The 13943-nt window shown below is 36.0% G+C and overlaps 1 protein-coding gene across 3 annotated transcripts in view; it reads left to right on the top strand.

Annotated features, from left to right (window-relative positions):
- Positions 1–13943, top strand: part of FAM184A (family with sequence similarity 184 member A) — a 75130-nt gene that overhangs the window by 35978 nt on the left and 25209 nt on the right. For all 3 annotated transcript variants that reach the window (XM_030944824.1, XM_030944826.1, XM_030944825.1), the window contains exons 6-9: positions 2277–2399; positions 6141–6302; positions 8105–8226; positions 8415–8565. In XM_030944824.1, coding sequence (XP_030800684.1) covers positions 2277–2399; positions 6141–6302; positions 8105–8226; positions 8415–8565 — 558 coding nt within the window. The remainder of the gene's footprint in view (positions 1–2276; positions 2400–6140; positions 6303–8104; positions 8227–8414; positions 8566–13943) is intronic.

Raw genomic sequence — 13943 nt, forward strand, 5'->3', positions numbered from 1 at the left:
GTTTTTCTTTTATTTCAGTAAGATGTGGGATTCTTTTTCTTTTGTTTTGTTTGTTACTAAAATAATGTGGAGAATAAAATAAAAGGAGATCACAAACTTTTTCTCTTAAATTACTAAACTAGTTTAAATAGGGAACATCTCTCTAAGTGTGAGAAATATGATATTATTTTAACAAGGAAAAACTAGCTATGAAGAGATGTTGGGATCGAGATCTCAGTCAGTCTTAATCCGATTTCACTGATGTTAAATCTAATCAGATTTCACTGTCTCCTCTGTCAAACCTGTCTCACTAAGCACATGCTGTGGTGATCAAGTAATCCATGAAATACAACAGGCAAGCTTAAATGTGGAGCAGAGTTGAATTTTGTATGATGAGGAGCAAGCATGGTACCAGGAGCCTTGGGATAGAGGACATGAGGATTCATTGGGATTGGAAGCCTGGGAAATGCATCTGGGGAACAGAAGAGAATTCAGCAGAATTAGAGTAGGACTCAAAAAATAGCTCATATATTTCTTTTTGCTTCAGTATTTCCATCTATAAAATGAGCTGTAAAAATGGCATCAGGAGGATTATGGAAATAGAGTTGCTAATAATTTTGCAGTAGCACACAGCTGTACTGACAAGTATCATCAGAGAAATAATTGCTCTGTTATCAGAATAGGGTCTAAATAGCACCAGTGGGGTTTTGCAGGCAGCAGATTTCAGCATGAACAAGACAAATTGATCAAGTTTCACTGAGCAAGGAGCATTTATCCCACGTGTTGACTCATGTGGACCCAGTGAAGAAGGCAGGCGCTTGTTGAGTTTTACCTTGTTTAGTAATGAGTTTGTGACAGTGTAACCCTCTGTTCTGTCACTCTGACCAACTTCTACCATGAATGAAGAGATCATGCAAGCAATGTACACAGGAATCATTTATTGCCTGCCACATACCCTAAAGCAGTGCTAGAACTAACAAACTGCTTAATGTGCTTTCCGCCCCCTGTTAAACACTTGAGGTATCTTTGGGTTTGGATGAGGAAGTCTTGGCTTCTGTTGCTTCTTGGAGTTGGCTGGATTGACACTACATTGCTGTCTTGCAGCAGAAAGCCTTGGGTTTCCTTAGACTTTTGTATCTTTTAGTGACTGTTTTTCCTCTTTAATACTATAGTTCTTTCTCCCTGTTTCCCCTAATTTTACCAATACTGTACCTTTTGTTTCAGGCTGGCTCTGGTGTATGTATTTTCATGGCTATTTCTGAGATAATACTGTTTTTTAGGAAACCTGAGCCCAGGTCTGCACAGAGGCACTTAATTGATACTAAGCCTTGCATTTCAGCTGAGCCCCTAGGAAGGAGTCAATTAAAGAGCCTCTAGCTCCATAGAAAACCATGAAGCCTTGTATGGTGGTGACTCTGGAGCACCTTGCTTGGAAACCTTAATTTTCTTCACTTAAACTTTGCAGTATTATGAGCTGTATAGTACATTTCACTGAAATATATAATAAAATTATCAATTTTAACCTGTTTCCTTGGAAGTATTTTGTGAAAGAAACTGTTCTGAAAATGTATTCTGAATGTAAAGTCTGAAGTATAAATTTATAATTTTACTTAAAACTGTGAAAGTTTCTAACATTTATGTATATATACACACACACAACATAGGCTCATGTAAGAGAAATATAATTAATCCAGCAGTTATTTTGATATTTGGTTATTATACCATAAAGGCTGATGAAAACAGGGGTTTTGCTTGTTTCTTTCCATATAGTTAAACTTCAAAAATAGTTTGGTTCTACACAAATGCAGTAGATATATGGTGTGGGGCTTTTTTTTCATTAATTGTAACGTTCTAAAAAACTTCACAGAGCTCAATCTGGATTTTAAGATTTTTTCTTTCCTGTGGGGATTATTTGTAGGAAATGGATGGGTAAAGGCTGAAAGACATGCAGATATAGCAGCGTAATTTTATAGAAAATGAAAAATTCTTCTTTCAACTCAGACTGAAAAACTGTGACAGTAGATATATTTTTAAAGCTTTTGATTACTGAGAAGTAATTGAGACGAAAGTCCTGTTAGTCTTTATTTTGTGATTTAAGGATGTTAAATTATAAAATAAACTGGAAAATTACATCTGTTGTAAAAAGAAATAAATATTCATGCTTTAACAGTTTAAGGAGAGGGATGAGATCACAAGTATTTATGCCAGTTAGAATCATTTCCGTGTGGTAGATCTGTACTTTGCAATGACTCTATGGCAAGTATTTAATATTTCTTCCATCCTTCCTGTTTCTGAAGGAGTTGGAGCAGCAGTTTGAGAAGGAGAAACTGCATTTGGAGGATGATAAGAATCAGCTCCGACAGCAGCTGGAAAACGTGAAGGAAGAGCTGACGACGAAGCTGACTTCTGCCAATCAGGAGGCAAGGACTAAATTGCTTGTTTCACTACCACATCTCATCAATAGTGATCTTAGACTCCAGGACAGGTCTAGGACTATGCTGTTGAATGTTTAATGCCTTACTTCTGTTTAGAATGGAGTATTCTTAAAACATAGCAAGTTAGTTGACTGCTTCTGAGCAATGATTTTATTGTCCTTTACAAAATAAACAAAGCAAGAGAGATGTAAACCGCTGATGTAAACAGCTCTTTATTTTTAATTATTTTTATCTTCTCATTAGGTACACAGACCTCTACACAAAATACGTCAGGAGAGAGGGAAATTTAACTGCATGTGAACTCTTACTTGGTTATGGTTAACATATCATAAATTCTGATCAGTTTCCTGACTTGCAAATAGTCTTCATGTATTTTCATCAAAAGATGATAGGAAATACTTTTAGTAAGACTCAAATTATTTGCTATGTCATGATATATGCAACTGATGTTAAATGTATCATATCTCAAGACAGTTTTAATTTGTTTTAGTTGGAAATCACCACCTTTTCACAATACAATATTTTGAAACTAGAAGTACATTCTACTGATATCAAAAACATCAGACCATTTTTCTCGGGAACTTTTGCCTTGTTTCAAGAACATATTTCTTCAGCTTTATTGTTCAGCAAGCCCTATGCATTATTTTAGTGTGTGCTTTGAGAGACTTAAACATGAATTTAGGTGTTTTTTTACAGCAACATTTTTCATTACTGCTTTTTATGCTGTACAACATTTGGAGAGAGCAGGTGTCTCATTCTGGTGACTTGCAAATTGGATAAATACTAAACTAGCTTAAGAAAAATCCTGCATGTTTTAATATACTAAATTTGGAAGTTTGCCCTTCCAAAAGTATAGATTTTATTTGTTAATATATTATATATTACTGTATTAATAATCTATTGATACATTACTATATTAATAATTTCATAATGCATTTGATTATTATATATTAAGGTATATATTCTGAAAATGTGTTAACATATACTTTCAGAGTAGGACCTACCAGATAGAAGGATATGCCAGAGATTATACACTGCCAGAGTAGCTGGACCTCCTGCCTTTAGAGTTCAGCAGCTCTGCTGATCAGTCAGTTGTGAGTAGCTCTTTAAACAGGAGGGTTCTTCCTCCTTAGGGTTGCCAGTATCTTTGTTTCAGAGCTTAGGGAAGGTGCAAGTTTAAGCTGAAACTGCTCTTTCTCTTTTAACCCTGCATTCAAATTGATGAAAATATGATGAATTTGTTATGCATCTTAACAAAATCTTACACAGCTTTATTTTTCAGTTCAAAATTACAGGAAGTTTAGTTATTTATTTTTAGATTTAACTTCTCTGTTGTATGCTAACTTTCATTGTTTCTGGATTAGATCTGAGTAGAGCACTATTGTCATTCTATCGTCATCTAGCACTGTAGGCTTAAATTTAGCTATTCTTTATCAATGTGTCTTGGCTTCATGAGCAATAACCTTTCTCCTTCCTTGAAGTAAATAACTTCAAATGTTTTAAGAATGAGTTTCTATTATCCAACTGCTGTCAAATTCAGGCTTGGAAAATTCCATCAGCATGAAAGTTAGCCAAACAGAGGCAAAGCTAAGGAACAGAAGACTAAAATAGGGAGCTAGGTCCAGCTGCTGTCCAATATTCAAGATTATATACAATCCTTTGCCAGGATAAATGCAATACCGTCTCTTGTGCATAGTGAAAAAATGAGAGAAAACATACAGGCAATAAATTGGGGTTGGTCTGTAAATCCACTCCATATAGTACAGAGGAGAAATGTTTTATTTCATTACTATGTTTATCTTGAGCACATGAAAGAAGTGCTTCAGTTGCAACCACAGTTTGGCCTTAGATCTCTATTGACAGCTAACAGCAGTTTCTCAATGCCTTCACTGACCTAGAAGAAGCTTCCCTGAGATGTGTCTGACACATCATTAGCTTAGGCTTACATTGCTTACATTGCTACTGTTGCTTACTTTTTTTTTTGTTTGCTTTAAGTTACAGAAGTCATTTAACACAGTAGGCTTGTATTCTTTACTTTCTGTGGATGCTAGCTCAGTTCTAGCTTCCCTGCTGAGAAAGCTGCTTTTGAGCCCATGCCATCTTTTCTTTTTCACAGACTTTCTGGTGGCAATCCTTAGCTAAAGGACAAGGGGAAGATTCAAGCCTCATTAGGCTTGCTCCTAGTACTAAGCTACTTAAGAGCAGTGTAATCTTGAATACTTGCCAGAGATTTTTTCGGGAGTTTGGGTTAAGTCAGAATAGTGGCTTTCTTATGCATGTCTCAGGATGAGACTGGCTGTTCACTCTGTAGATGTGTTTCCTTTCACTGTAGACCAGCCAAGCCTTTTTAGAATGTTGATATGTTTGTATCACTTGGCACAGTCATCTAAGGATTTGCTGTCTCCATGCAAAGGATTTCTGATGATGTTATTAAGGATCATTTTAAACAGCCTCCATCACTGCTTTGTCAGCAGCAGAATATATCTTAAGCCCTATGAGTGGCATTCCTGCCTGCTCCCATATCCTTTAGATCTACAGGATTGATATTCATATGATGCCACTATCAGATACATAGACAGCAGTACACTATCAGGATATCAATACAGTTTGGGGACAGTTTGTCATGTAGGTAGTAGTTTGTCATGTAGTGTAGGGAATTACTGGTTGTTTGAATATAACTCAAAGGAGCACAGAGACAAGTGCTCAGCTTTACAGGAGTTTTTCACTGAGATCTCTCATGCCAAAGAAATTTTGGATTCCATTCTGAGAAGAAAAGGAGGAGTTCCACTTTTTAAACACTTGACAGGTTGTTGACAGAGGGAGAGAGTTCTGGGAGAGAGAGGTGGTGTCTCTGTGTGTATTATAAACAGTATTTGTATGTAATTATTCTAACAAACAGGAAGAGTGGTTACAGTTCTTACCTGTGCATGCCTGTAATCCAAAAGTTAGTATTTTCTTGTGACACTTGTCCCATTGTGAATGAATTTATCTCAACCTACAAAGGCAGTCACGTAGACCATTGCTTCAGCAGAAAACGCACTTCCAATTAACTGCTGTTCTTTGTTCCTCTCTGCCTCCCATTTTTCTGTTTTTCCAACCTACATACTTAAAATCTTTTTCTTTCCTGTGGCTGGTGAACAGTGTTCAATCTCTCATATTTTTATTTGAAGCAAAGAAGTGTAGTATCATCATTTAACAGGTGGGAAGCTGAAGCACAAACAGGCAGAAAAAAAGAGTATTGTTACATAGAGGTTAAGGAGATTATTACATTATATGTACAGTTGCTTAGTTTAAGTTTTAAACAGGCTAGACGGGTAGCAATCTGAAAACAGAAACTTAAACCTTAGCACAGGTTAATTTATTTATTAGATTAGAGTTTATGTATTTTGAAATATCTCTCATTAATTTGCTTAAAACATGCTTTCTTACAGTAAACTAAGAGGCATTTTCAGATCTTTTATGTAGCTCCTTTCCTTGCAACATGCATCAAACACATTGGATATATTTTTTTTTTACTTGTAAAAATCCTCTAATTGAGTCTTTGCTTTTATAATATTACAGGAATTTGTTTTTAAATACAGAAGCATTAAGTGATATTAAAGGAGAACAGGTAGTGCAACTGAAAATTTGTCTAGGTCAGAATTAGGAATCGCTGAAAAACACCAGGATGGCTTGGCTGCAATTAGTAATAATTGTGGAAATTACAGTTTTTTTGTAATGCCACAGGTGTGTCGTCTGCAAGACCTAGTACGAAAAAGTGAGCAAGGCCTTGGGACTGCAGAAGGACACATCTCCAGTCTTCAAGAAGCTCAGGAAATACTCCAGAAAGAACTAGAATTAACTAGAGCAAGACTGCGAGAGACCACAGACTCACTGTATAGTGTTGAGGTAACCAGGCTGTTGGAGAATAAATTGTGCAAAACACAGGGTGATTTTGGTCTTGTTTTTAAAATGTCTAGAAGTGTTATGGGGTGCCTATGACAGAAGGAGCCTCATATGGCTTCATTAAGGAGAGATTTCTATTTTGATAAGAAAATTTTAAAAATGGAAACTAGGATAGGTTCTTTTGGGGCTTGGGGGTTTCTTATTTTTATTTTATTGGTTGGTTTTTTCGGGGTGGGTATTTTTTGTTTTCAGAACATTTTTAGTATTTAACAGGTAGTGCTGCAGGCATATCTTTTTATGGTTAATGTAAGTTGTAGCTGCCAAAACAGGTCCATACAAAATATGTTCAGGGCTTTAATAGAATTTCATGAAAGGATATGAGTTAACACTTGCAATTCCAGACAGTTCATGTCGTGGTGCAAAACAAGGTCTGGAGCTTACTAACTCTGAAATTCACAGAAATCTTTTTGATGACTTATTTGAATACATATATGCCATGTTTTCCTTGGAAAATGGACACAGTCTTCATTTCAGGCTCGAATTTGGAAATTCAGTAAAGACTTGAGAATAATTTCTAGAAATATGCTAGGATATCTGTAAGGATAGCAGACTGTCACCTAGAAATGTGACCATTTTATACCATTAAGCAATTAATTTGCCTAGGCACAAATATATTGTCATTTTAATTGGCTTAGATGGAATTACAACTGTCAGTCTGTCAATACCTTATTGACTGCAATACTGGGCAAACATTTCCTTTTTGCTTCCTCAGTAAAGAATGTACATTTACAAGATCACAGAAGAATTGACATAGCGCAGCAAATATTATACTTTTTTTTTCACTGAACATGTTTTCATATTTTCTTAACAAAACCAGCCTGAAACAGCTTATTGGTATATTTTTTCTATTTCTTTCAGCTACAGTCATTAGAGGTGCACAATATTATAGTTTATAACTTTCTCTGTATTTTTTTATAATGTCTCTAAATGTTATTATTAACCAGTATTGTTCTCTTCACCTATTAAAACATTTAAATATTCATATATAGTAGGTTACTGGCAATAAAATTTATCTTAACAGATTTTAAAGTTTATCAAAATGCTGCAGAAAAGGTCTCATTTTAAAAATTAATCATTCAATTTAGGGGGCTATGTTTGCTTCATGAATGAAGCAAGCACTGCTGAACAACATTCATGTAAGTAGTATTTCTAGGTGGTACCTATTCTGTTATGGTAAAATTTCAGCAGAAATTGATGGGAATTTTAAAGGTGTTCCTCTGTGTTCAGACTGTGAAACCTTGTTTCTAGCAGACTTGTCCCATTGAGAAACAGAAATGAACTTTGTATCACAAACAGATAGCTCACACTTTGAAATTCAAATACTGGATATATGATGCTTTAAAAATTAAAAAAAAAATAATTCAAAGCATTCTTTACGAAATACCTAAGCCACCTGCTCTAATATGAAAAGTAAGTCCTTCAGTGAATGGGACTTGTTGACCTTTTGAGGTTTTTTACAGCATAAATTATTTTGTGATTCAACATTAATGGTATTTGAAAAGATTGCAGAATGACTTAGTGGAAAATTGCTTTTTATAGGAATACAGACTTCTTTTTCAGAAATAAGAAATATCAGGAATGTATAAGCATTAATTGTGCATAACTAGAAATTTCACACTGAAGAAGTTGTAGCTCAAATTTCTGAGCCAATTGTAATTGATATTTTTATTATAAATACTCTCATTTAATGTTTGAAATACACTTTTGCTGCTGATCAGTCTCTATTGTAAAGTTTGTACTTGCAGGGAGAACTAGATCAGGAGAGACAACAGCACGAGGCAATGATTGCTGCCATGAGAGAGGAGGAAAAGTTCAAAGTTGACAGAATGGCACGTGACTTGGAAATAAAATGGACTGAAAATCTTCGGCAAGTATTTTTTTTTAATTCTTTAATAATAAATGAACTATATATTATATGCAAATGTACTATCAAATGAAATGTAAAGCAAATGTTTCTGTTGTTTAAGATTTTCCAATTATTACTGAGATTGTAATTCTTTTGTACCTCTTGCACAAGGTCCCACTGCATTTTGGTTATTTGTCCTTTGTTTTTAGACAGGAATGTAATAAGCTTCGTGAAGAGCTGAGGCTGCAGCATGAAGAGGACAAGAAGGCAGCCATGACTCAGTTGTTACAGCTGAAAGAACGTGAAAAAAATGCAGCAAGGGATGGATGGCAAAAAAAGGTCGAAGATCTTTTAGACCAGGTAACTAAGTATGGTGTCTTTGAGAATTGGAAAGCCATTACAATTTAATTGTTGGTGGCTTATTACCAAGTAAATGAAATCAATTGTGATATCTGCCTTTTAAATGAAATTTGTTAGCATAGGGCTTTTTAACCTAATCATGATTAAATATATTAATAATATGTGGATATAATTTTAATTATATGAATGTTGTTCTTTATGCTAAATGTGAATAAAACTTTTTACAGTTTTGAGGGGAGGAGGGAGAAGATGTTAACAGTCTCACTTCTTCACTACAAGATTGTTTTGATTTTGTCTGCTCACCTGTTATGCTGTTAAATATCTACCAATGCTAATTCTTTGGACTTAAAGGTATCCCCTACCTTTACAAAAGTAATAATCCCCTATGTGTACAAGAATAACACTGTACAAGTCTCTGAGGAGTCAAAATGTGTCTCAGTTTCTATGACACATTTATTACAGCTGTCTTAAGTGATTTTGGCCATTATTTTGAGATAATTTTGTGTGAAGACGGAGGTTTTTTAATGGTAACTCTTATTTATCATCTCAGTTATGTTAGATAATTCAAAGAAAATACTTGCTTTGTACTTTTTCCAAACCATAAATGCTGTAGAACTGCTTTGTCTCCAGTTTGAAGTAATAGCTGATAATGAACAAACATACTTTAAAGTAAGAGTAACAGATTTTGGAACTCATTAAATTACTGAAATGACTTAAAGTGATTTCAGGGTGTTATTGTGGGATGGCTTTTAATTTGCTGTCTAATTTGGGAAGTCTAATAACTGAACACACATTTGATTATAGCCTCTCCCAGGAGCACATCACAATATATTTTGCTGATGGGGGAGCTTAAGCTTGTCAAGTCTTGTGGTTTAGGCTCATAAAAGCTGGAGGTTTTCGAAGGTCTTCGTCTGTTACTTTTTACAACAGGAGCATAAAGAGAATTGGACTCATTTGATTCTAAGTTTCACATTACTCAAATTTCATGTACTTTGTTTACTTCTACCTGTAAATAGCATTTTGTCTTGAAAGGGATATATTTATCTTTCCATAGTTTTAACATACTTTTATTTCTGCCTTTTAAAAATACCATGTTAAATCTAACTTACAGTTTTGGAATGGAAAATTACCATGTTACAAATTAACTTTTTTTTCTGCCTGTGCAAGAAATTTTGGAATCAGAAAGCTAACTGTAGTAAGGAGAATTTAGTAGAGAATTTTCAGACATAGGAGAAGGTCTCCATATGCAAAATGGTTGTTTCTCTTTTTTCTTCATATCTTTCACTGTATCAGAACTGTATGCAAAGAGATTAATAGCATGTGAGAACAATTTTTTTTTCAATCCAGCTGTGAATTTCCATACCACTCTTTGAATTGGGTAGGTATTTAATAGAGATTGAAAAGGTTGTGTTGGTAGTAGGGAATTTCCCTCTGTAAGAATCTGTATTTTATCCATTACAGCTGGAAGAGAGAATTCCAGACCATAGGGTAAGAGATGAATAAGTTAACTCTTGGGGAAATGGATTTGTTGAAAGTTCCTCCTGACTGCAGTACACAAAAGAGAGTCTCTGAGAGTTGTAGTGACCTGGATCACAGAATCACAGACTTGCTTAGGCTGGAAGAAGTCTCAGGAGGAGGCTGAATTCAGCACGGAATTAGAAGGTTGCTTAGGGCTCTGTACAGTCAGCTCTTGAATAACCTCTAAGGATGAAGATTCCACAGAATCTCTGAATAATCTCATTTATTGCTTAATTATCCTCATATTGAGCTTTTTCTTTCCATTTAGACAGAACCATCTCTGTTTCAATTTAATTGTAGTCTCTCATTGTTTTGCTGTACACCTTTGTAACAAGACTGGGTCCACTTTCTCTGTAACCACCTCCTAGGTACTGGAAAAGTAATAAGTACCACTAAGCCATTTCTTCTTTAGCCTGAGCAAACAGAATTACCTCAGAAGGATATCTGTTCCAGTCCCAACCTTCTTGGTGGTAGCTCTCTGCTGAATATGAGCAAATCTATCAACATGTGTCTTGTACCAAAGCTGAATGAGCTGGAGGAGGAGACAGAATATGCCCTCCAGGTGATGTGCAGTAAGGGGCGAGTCGATGGCACTGGTCCCTTCCCTCAAACTACTGGCTGCTGCTGCAGCCCAGTGTGCTGCTGGCACTCAGTGCTGCCACACTGCACTGCTGGTTCAGCAGCCTACTGTCAACGAGGTTGTGCAAAGCAGATCTGTGACCCAGTATGGACCAGTGTATGGATTTGGCCCTTCCTGTGTCAAGAACCTTGCATTTGCCTTTGCTGAATTTTGTGTGGTTCCTGTAAGCCTGTACTCATAACCTAGATGGGTCCCTCTGGATGGCAGCCCATCTCTTTCAGTGTGTTTCCACTGTGTTGCCCTCCACCAGGGCATTCTTCCCAGCTTGGTGTCACTCACAAACTCCATAAGGATGCTCCTCTGTCTCCTCCAGAAATGATAAGGTACCGAAATAAGCAGGTCCTGGAATGTCTTAGAAATTCTACCCTGAACTAGAACTGCCTGAGATACTGCAGTAGGGCTGTGAAATTGTGGATTTGTTACACCCTGGTTTTAATTTGTGGGACGATGTATTTAAAACCCTGTGAAGCCTGTATAAAATTAGGAAGAGAGGGAATCCAGCTTCTCTTTCTGCAATTCAGATTTCTACACCTGAAATAGTGGTCTGCTCTATACCAGTAATATTATACAATGATTTATCAAAACGATACAAGACCAGGGTCTCTGCTAAAAATTTGTAAATCCTGATTTGACAACAAATGTGGCCAATGTGTGTTCTTTATGTTGAGAAAGTGTCTAGAGATTCACCAGTTAGTTGTATAATTTCTGTTCATAAAGGTTGAATTCAGAAATGTTCATCAATACAGGTACCATTTTCTAATATGTATTGATGCATCTCTGATTTGATTTTAAAAACAAGCTACAAGGAAGTGTATTGCCTATCTTGAAGTGTAGAAACGGTTATGTAATCATAAAGGGCTGAAAAAACAGGTTTAAATATAGCTACCTAAACTGTAGAAAAATCCAACATAGAGTATGCCCACCTGGGAATGCTGCTGGCTGGTGCTGGAAAGCTGAATGAGCAGAGAGAGAGAAAAATGTTAATTAAAAAAACCCAGTTTCAATCAAGAAAATTATGCCCATAAAGTGTATTAAGCTGATTTGAGTTTTTAAAATTATGTTATTCTGATCTACAAATTCCTGCCACTTCTGTTTGTTGCACGTTTGAGAGGTGGTGTCTAGCTCTTGCATAAAGCTAGGAAATTATTTTGCTTTCATACCAGTAATGCTAAGTGGTCCCTCACAGAATGCATGTAGGGTTATTGTTATTCTAACAGTATAGCTTTGTTATGAATAAAAGAATCTTCTTGAGATGAAATGCTACTCAGCTGATTAAATGCTTAAACACTTTCTTGCAAAGCACCATCAACACTTAAATGTGGTTGGTTGGTAGTTTGACTAGATCATTGTATGGAGGCAAACGCGTAGTTTTTATCTCTGATACACAAAATTATTCTAGAAGACAAAAAAGAAAGTGCTTTTTCCTTTTTTCCCTTGTAAATTGCACCTAGTACTTCTATGTCAATCCATTCAAGGGTTTCATAATGAAATATGCAGTGAATTCGGATATGCTTGCTCCTTTCCATTCCTCTTAGCTCTGTAATGGGGTTTTAACGCTTTTCTTAAAAACATTTTACTGCTGAGAAAGCTTCAGCGAGGGCCAAACTAGCTGGAATTTTCTTTTTCTTTTTCTTTTTTTTTTTTTTTTTTTGAAAGCATAAGCATGTTCTTTCTTTGTCTGTTTGGTACAACCTTCATTTCTGGGCACTGAAACATACACGTTAAGATTTGAGTTCTTCTTATCTGTTTCTTCTTGTGATATGTTTTTTTCAGTTAACAGAATCAAGGGTTCTCACTGTGGATGGACATTTCTATATTTGAGCAGATATTGATTCTCCTGTCTTCCTTACTTTTCAGTAAAATGTCTCAGTAAAGTAAATGTTTTTGTCATTATTTTTTCCCATTCTTAAGTAGCTTCATACATGGCCAAGCACATGTGACATTCTTCTTTCTTAACTTTGTCAGTAACAAAAACATGTCTTCTATTAATGGAAATACCAGAAGTAGTACAGCAAGACTGGACTAAAGTATATTACATATGTTTTGGTAGCTGTTGTTTGTTTTTCCTACTGCAAAGACTCCTTTTTTGAAAAATATGTTGAGATTTCAGAGTTTGTTTCTGTGATGGCATGCTCTTTTTTAAACTGTCAAAGTAAATAGGAGAAACTTTGACTTGTATCAAAATGTGAATACTTCCTTCTGATGTAGTTATTATTCAAATGGTAGTTTTCAGGAAATGACAAGCTCAGTTTTAACATACTGGTCTAAAAGTCCCGATTATTCTGCTGTTGATGGAATGCTGAGAAAAATCCCTGAGCTTCTGTGCTTTTGATGGCTTTTGATCAGGCTTCATCCAGAACCACTTACTTCTCCATCTTTAGTTGCCTGTGTAGAGGTGCTTATTGCAGAGCTGGTGTGCATCCACTTCAACAAAAGTGAAGGAAATGCTGCTTTCTTTCCCCAGCACAGGGATTACTGGCCTATTCCACAGCCTGGGTAATCCTTGCATTAGAAGATTTGCTGTCAAATGGATGCTGGAAGTTTCTACAAGAAATAACCTATACATACCTTGTATCAGTTTCCAGGAAGAAGGGAGATAAACTTTCAGCACAGAATCATTTTACTCAGCTCCCTGTCACTTGATAGTGTCCTGAACACCCTGTCTAAAGGCTTGTCTGTCAGAAGCAGAGTGGAGGTAAATTTCAAATAACTCCCTCCTAATTTGCTTTGGTGAGTCTTGTATTCAGTAATACTAGTAAGGCTACCATGACATCTAGTGGATGGTAAGAGATGTTGGGCAAGGTTTAAAAAGTACTTAAAAATCTAAAATGTAGAAATCCAAAAGAATAAAAAGAAAACTCATACCAAGGAGGGAGAAGAGAGCAGAGGGCACCCTGGAATGCAGTTCAGGGTAATGTTTTATGGCTCTTCTTCAATCTGTAGATACCTGTTTTTCCAAAGGAGCGTGCTTGCTTTGACTGTTGAAAATTTTAACAAGTTAATACAGGTCTCAAAACTGTGGTCTTAATGGGACTGTGCTGTAACTTGTGCAGGCCTCACTGAGAATTAGGGGAGATTTGGGAATTTCTGCCTAGATCCATTGTCTGTGTGCATCCTGCCAGTCACCACTGGTTTAGAAGAATTGGTGCTCCTGTATTCCAGGTTCTTTAAACAGGTCGTAAACTCCTTCACATGAGCATGTGGATAATCTCATAATCTG

This window comes from Camarhynchus parvulus, chromosome 3, assembly GCF_901933205.1.
Source record: "Camarhynchus parvulus chromosome 3, STF_HiC, whole genome shotgun sequence".
Classification (NCBI taxonomy): domain Eukaryota; kingdom Metazoa; phylum Chordata; class Aves; order Passeriformes; family Thraupidae; genus Camarhynchus; species Camarhynchus parvulus.